The 6,402-nt window shown below is 45.3% G+C and overlaps 1 protein-coding gene across 1 annotated transcript; it reads right to left on the bottom strand.

The window, feature by feature from the left end:
* Nucleotides 1–137: 137 nt before the first annotated feature.
* sox4b (SRY-box transcription factor 4b) lies at nt 138–4,690 on the bottom strand. Its single transcript, XM_076737307.1, has one exon. It carries the CDS (start codon nt 4,085–4,087, stop codon nt 2,840–2,842), a length of 1,248 nt encoding a protein of 415 aa, XP_076593422.1. The 5' UTR covers nt 4,088–4,690; the 3' UTR covers nt 138–2,839.
* Nucleotides 4,691–6,402: the final 1,712 nt, after the last annotated feature.

A 6,402-nucleotide genomic window follows, 5' to 3' on the forward strand; every position in this document is an offset into this window, starting at 1 on the left:
TGGTAATGATAATCAGGAGTTGACACTAACCATTTCTTTCTTATTCATGGAGTCTAATGCAGTACACTCATCACTGTTGGCCTACTCCTGACAGTAAAAGAGAGAAAAGTTCAAGAATCAAGAAAAGAGTTTTAGAGTTTCAGTTCCAGCTGATATTTATTTCCTTCCTTGAAAAAGTTCTGTACACAAGTTTATATCAACAATCTGACAGGCAGTGAATGGACACAATTTAGCTGGCATGAGTTTGCCCCCCCTTTCTCCGAGTCTCAAAAAAAGGGTGGTTCCTTTGTTTATGGCATGATTAGAGACAATAAATGATAATTCTACACAGCATATTGCACAGGATGGATGAAAAATAAAGTCAATATATTTAAAAATGCTTTCATATATATATATTAAAAAAAGAGTCCTGAACTGACCACCTTAAATGTAAGTAAGGATGTGTAAAAGATAGCAGTTCTAGACAGTGCCTGTCCTCGATAGCAACAACGTACATAAACACACAATCTTTTTGCTTTATGATACAGTCAAATATACAAAGATCGAGTTCACGTTTCATCGTTTTTCCTCATTTTTTCATTTTTTCTGAAAAAACACAACAGCTAATAACCTGAATCTGAAATACAAATGCTATTCACCATGCCATAAAGATACTAAAACAATTATTAGCTAATAGTTAGCCGACAAGTAGAAAAGATTATATATTCAAATACAATGAGAAACGCAGTAAGTGTAGGTGTTGCGGAACTCAAGTCAGAAATTTGAATATGCTTGATGTTATCATCCTTGTTGTTTACTTGCTGTATTGATAGCCCATTCAATCCAGTGGTTGATTGGCAAATTTGACATCAATTAATGAAAACATCAAGAAATAAGTCAAATTTAAAGCTACAATCTCCTCATGTGTTGTCACAGGCAAGATGTCTGACGGGAAATGCAAAAAGTAAGTGGCTGCTTAAGATAATGAAGCTGTTAAACCCACATGGTCCACAGGAATAGCCTCCAGAAATAATGCATTCCTGTGTCTTTAAGGAGCCTGCAGACTGGCACTGTAAACGTAGAAGGTAGGCTGATACAAAGACTGGTGCTGCTTTCAAGTGCTGTCGGGAAAATCGTAATTGCATCCTCACAACTGGGTGGTTAGGCATCTCATGCCTGTCCGGACAAAACGAGATGTTCGGGGATTGGACATCAAAGACGTCTTGTCTGTATTTGCTGGTAAAAGTCAAAGGTTTGTCAAATTAGTGAATCAAAACTCCAATTACATACTTGATTCATATTATCTCCTCTGCTCGGTCGTATAAGTATAAAGTAGCTTGGTGCCTTTGATTTCTAAAGTTAAACAACAGGCACCACAGTGATATAAGGTCTGTTTTGCTGGCTGTCCTTACAAAAGCATCTGAACAGGCAATATAAAAAACATAAGTACGAGCTTACCATGAGCACTTGAAGGCAGCATAAAAACCAGCCTGCCGGGTACTAAAAATTAGGAAATCCAATACAGCTGTATTAGTAGGCTACACACACCGATTGTTGACTCCCCCATTTTCTATATAGATTTGTACAAAAATACACTGAGAAAATAATCAAACTGTTTCCTCTCTTTTAAGTGTCCAAAAAGTGTGTACATTTAAATATAAAACGAAATCAAAAGTTGCGTGTTTTTAGAACTCTAGCCCTTCGCCTGAGAAGGAAATGTGACAGACACAAGACATACTGACAAACAACCGTGTAAGAAAAAAACAGGACTAGATCATTTATACAAGAAATAAAAAAACATGATCAAGTCAAAAATGCTTGGCCCAGTATATAAATACAACATCCCATATAAAATGGCATCTGAATACATGTACAAAACAAAGCTCAGAGGATGAAAAAAAACAAAAAAAAAAACAAACAAAAAAAACTCGGTGAGGATTTCTCTATAGCTATCATCTGAAATTAAAGAATTTTGGTCCTGAATAGAAGAGAACACGTGTATAAAGTTCAGCACAGATTTGAAGTTGCGTTTGAATCCTGAAGTCTGAAAAATTACAACAGCTGGTGATTATTTCAATGTCCTTTTTTTTTTCTTAAAGAGAAGAACCGAAAGCGAGCGCCACCTATCCATTTAAATAACCCTAATACTAGTTTTTAAACTGCTCGACAGTCTCACAGAAAATCTCAGCACAAGATAGGAACAAAGTAGGCTATCATGCTTAACATGTTTTTTGCTTTTGAGAAAATATTCGACTTTTAAAAAACATCAACCCACCTCGGTGTCATTAAAAATCCCTCTCGGTGACACACCACAATAAAAATGTCGCACGACAGTCCTATTTCTGTACCTTTTCAGTGGTGAAGTTCACTTGGCGGTTGGTAAAAAGTTGTGAAATGTCCCTTTTTTTTTCTTTTTCTTTTCTTTTTTTTCTTTTTTAAATCGGCGACAACATTGATTAAGTGAACGGCGGACCGCGTAACGTGCAAATCAATCACAGTTAAGTTGTTCAGTTCACAAACAGTTCGGGACTGAGCGTCTCACCGTCAGTCTCTCCTTTCTCTCCCCTTCTCTCGTTTGCACTCCCTCCACTTCCGTGGGTGAACCAAGTCCACGCATCCAAAGGAAAGTAGGCCTACAAAAAGCAAGCTTTAAAGTTTAGCTTTCCAAAGATTTTGCAACTTTGCCTATGTGGACGTGAAGGGACGGGGCTAGTTTCAGTGGGTTTTTACTAGTCTGATGAAGTTATATCACAAACTATGGTGCCCACTGTACCAGGAACTCCTGATTCGGTTTGTGGTCATGTTTTTGCTGGCAGGACATTACCTGTCTACCTGTCTCTCTGTTTTGCCTTTCGCTCACTCAGTACGTGAACACCAGGTTGGAGATGGTGGACTCCAGCCAGTCCCCGGAGATCATCTCGCTGACTTCGGGCGTGCAGTAGTCGGGGAACTCGAAGTGGGAGCCCCCGGAGCCGGACTCAAAGTTCAAATCCAAGTCCCTGTCCAGCACCGAGGAGCCAAAGCTCCCCAGCGACATACTGTCAAAGCTGGGGCTCGGGTTAATGTCGAGCAAGTCGTCCTCGAACTCTTCGTCCTCCGAGGAAGAGGAGGAGGACGAGTGGGACGAGGCGGAGGAGTGAGAGCCGGAGGGGGTAGGGGAGGAAGCCCGCCGACTGCTGTACGTGTGCCCGCCGCGGCGCTCGGAAGACCCGCCCAGGCTGCCGCTGCTGCCGGGGGAGTCGGCTCCCTCCTCCCTGCCGCTGGTCGCGTCCTCATACAGGCTGAGCGGGTCGCTGGAGTCCGCCGAGCTGCTGAGCGTCGGGCTGGCCGGGACCACAACGGAGGACGCGGGGCTGACGCTCAAGCTGGCCCCGCTGCTCCCGAAGACGTACACCCGCTTGGGCTTCTTGCCATCCGGTATCTGCTTGGCTGCTGAGGAGACAGATTTCGACTTGTAGAGAGAGTTGTGATGGTGCTCTGACGGGTGCTCAGAGGCAAACGGTGATGCTTTGGTGCTACTGCTGCTGCTCCCGAAAAGTGATTTGTGGGGTTTGCTGCTGCTGGGTGATTTGGATCCATTCTTCCTCGAAGATGAGGATGTCTTAGTGCTGGTGTTGTTAGAGCTACTGTTGTGTTTCTCCCCCTTGTCTCCGTTACTGCCAGGCTTGGAGGCGCTTGATTTTACCTTCTTCCTAGGCCGGTACTTGTAGTCGGGATAGTCCGCCATGTGCTTGAGCCTGAGCCGCTCCGCCTCTCTGATGAAGGGGATCTTGTCGCTGTCTCTGAGCAGCTTCCACCGCTTCCCCAGCCTCTTAGAGATCTCAGCGTTGTGCATGTCCGGAGACTGCTCCATGATCTTCCTCCTCTCGATCTGTGACCACACCATGAACGCATTCATGGGTCTCTTGATGTGGCCGCTGGGAGTTTTACACCATGCCGGGTTGTCTCCCAACTTGTCCCCGGCGGTCGAGGAAGCTGTAGAGCCCGGGGAGAGAGGCGAGGCGGCCGGGTCCAGATCCATGCACGCCCCGGAGTCGGAGCTCGAATCCCCGGCGAAAAAGGACAGCGCCTCGGCGGTGCTCTCTGTGTGGCTCATTTTCTGCACCATGCTGCCCAGTTATACACACAGAGGGAGAGCGGTGTACTAGCTCTTTCTCTCTCCCTCTCTCTCTCCTTGGTCCTCCGATTCACTTTAAAGCAAACTCAGCTCTTTTCTCCCCCTCTTCGCAGTTGGAGCTGAGTAAAAAAAAAGCGCAAGCAATAATTCACTCCTGAGATGTGCAGTAAACTCTCGATAACAGTTCAGTCCAGCGTAGCCTTAAAAAGGCTAGATGTGGAAGAAAAAAAAAGTTTAATTTCCAGTTTCTGTAGGTGTTAAAATAGCATAGACAGTACAGCCCACTGTTATCTGTCTCTCAGTCTCTTCCTTCTGTGTTATAAAATCAATTCAGCCGTGTGGTGACTGAACATAGTCTATGCAGCTGCAGATCGCAGACTGAGAGCCACACTGTGCACTCGGGCACTTACAAAGGGCTCCCAAGTACAGTGTGTAAGGTAAGTGCTTTTCTCTGCATCAGCTCTGTCCCCTCTCCTAGAAACAAAAGCCATGCATGCTGGGGAGGAAAAAAAAAGAAACCTAGAGCGAGTTACACTGTCCGCCTTCCATCTGCAGACCTGCAGTCGAGTTTCAAGCAGCCCTCCAGACCCGGCCCCCCTTGCTTGCATTTATCCCTTCTCGGAGATACAACGGCGATAAAAATCCACCAATCGGACGCTGTCGCTACCCTGCCTCTGCGCCAAACTCACGCCCCTCTCTGCGCTGATTGGCCAAAAATGGAATCTAATAATAATCAGCGCGTGCAATGAGGAGCCTCGTGTCTGACCTCATTCCAGAATACAACAAGAAACTTCAATTTTTTTAAAGAGACACTGGCTTATGTTATGGGACCCCCTTTTCTACTCTCCTACCGCCAGCCCATGTGTGCGCCATTAACATACAGCTATAAGGGAAGCTAGGTATACTTCACCATATGGAAACTTTAACACTGAGTACAGTTTGTACCACTCAGTTGCCTGGGTAATATTTAATAAAAGAAAACCCCTGTAATATTACCCCCCGCCCCTCTCCGATAGGCAGGTGTTATGAATGGTGGTAATAGTGAATAGAGAGAATCTGGAGTCAGAACACTTGCCAGCGCAATGCAGCTGATGTAGTTATGCATTACCTAATGTTTACAATGTAATGAGGATGTTTTAGAGAGCAAAACCCGAGAGTTTCACCTCTTGAGGCTGACACACTTTGCTGTTCATCTAATGTGCTGTAGGTTTAAAAAAAAAAAAAAGAGGAGACGGACTAATTGATACGAGCGCTAATTGTTTTGAACTGGTGCTCGTTCGCCTACAGGTGGTCGCTGTCCGTTCTCTTGTATCATCGATACGCTGTTAAAGAAGACCGCGTTCAACAGTTGAGCCTCTGTCACAGAGCGCTTCACAAATAGGGAAATGTCTCTTGGACACATCATGATCGTTAAGCTGGTGTGAGAAAGGACTCCAAGCCAAGTTGTACACACGCGTTCACCTCTCTCTCTCTCTCTCTCTCTCTCTCTCTCTCTCTCTCTCTCTCTCTCTCTCTCTCTCTCTCTCTCTGAGGCGGGGTTGGGCGGTCTTTTGTCACATAACACACATCGAACCAACCCTCTTCACACACTGGACAGAGAAAAGCGAGGGAGTCAAAGGCGCAGGCAGCGGTGTGTGCAAACTGCCTGTGCGAGCACGTCCGCGCATCTCCTTAACATGGGCTGCAGTTTACCGAGTGACACAAACCAGACCGAGTGAGAGAAAACTGCATGGCACTGCGCTTTTACGCACACGGCATCAATCTTACGCACGGAGGAAATTATACCCACTTTACTAGAAAACAAGACAGAAGTTGTGAGTAAAGTGTCCAGAACACTGCCGTGCGCTGTATTACCTTTCAGTGGCACCATGAGCAAAGGTAAACTCGCAACCCTGTTAACACCGAAAAGTCGACGTTACACTATCATACACATTAGCATAATAACTGCCAATACCAATCATGTTTTTTACCCCCTACTTTCTGCTTTGGGTAGTAATAACACACCTCTACAAAGCACGTTTTTGTTTCCTCAGTGCGCTTCCCCAGCAAATTGAGGATTAGTTTATTATTTCACCCTGAAATTAATAACGAGTCAAAAAAATATGAAAGGAGGAATGGGGAGGGATGAGAGCAGACACACAGGAGGTAGAGTCTACAGTGCGGTGTTGGATGGTCGCTAGATGGCGTCGCAGAGCCGGAGAGGACTCGGCTTGGCTGTGTTGCAGAGAATTTAGGGAGGGTAACAGAGATCAGACCGAGCATTCAGAACAGTTACCAGGGGTGAATTACATAATGTCTCTGTGAGA

This window comes from Chaetodon auriga, chromosome 8 (genome assembly GCF_051107435.1).
Source record: "Chaetodon auriga isolate fChaAug3 chromosome 8, fChaAug3.hap1, whole genome shotgun sequence".
Lineage (NCBI taxonomy): Eukaryota > Metazoa > Chordata > Actinopteri > Chaetodontiformes > Chaetodontidae > Chaetodon > Chaetodon auriga.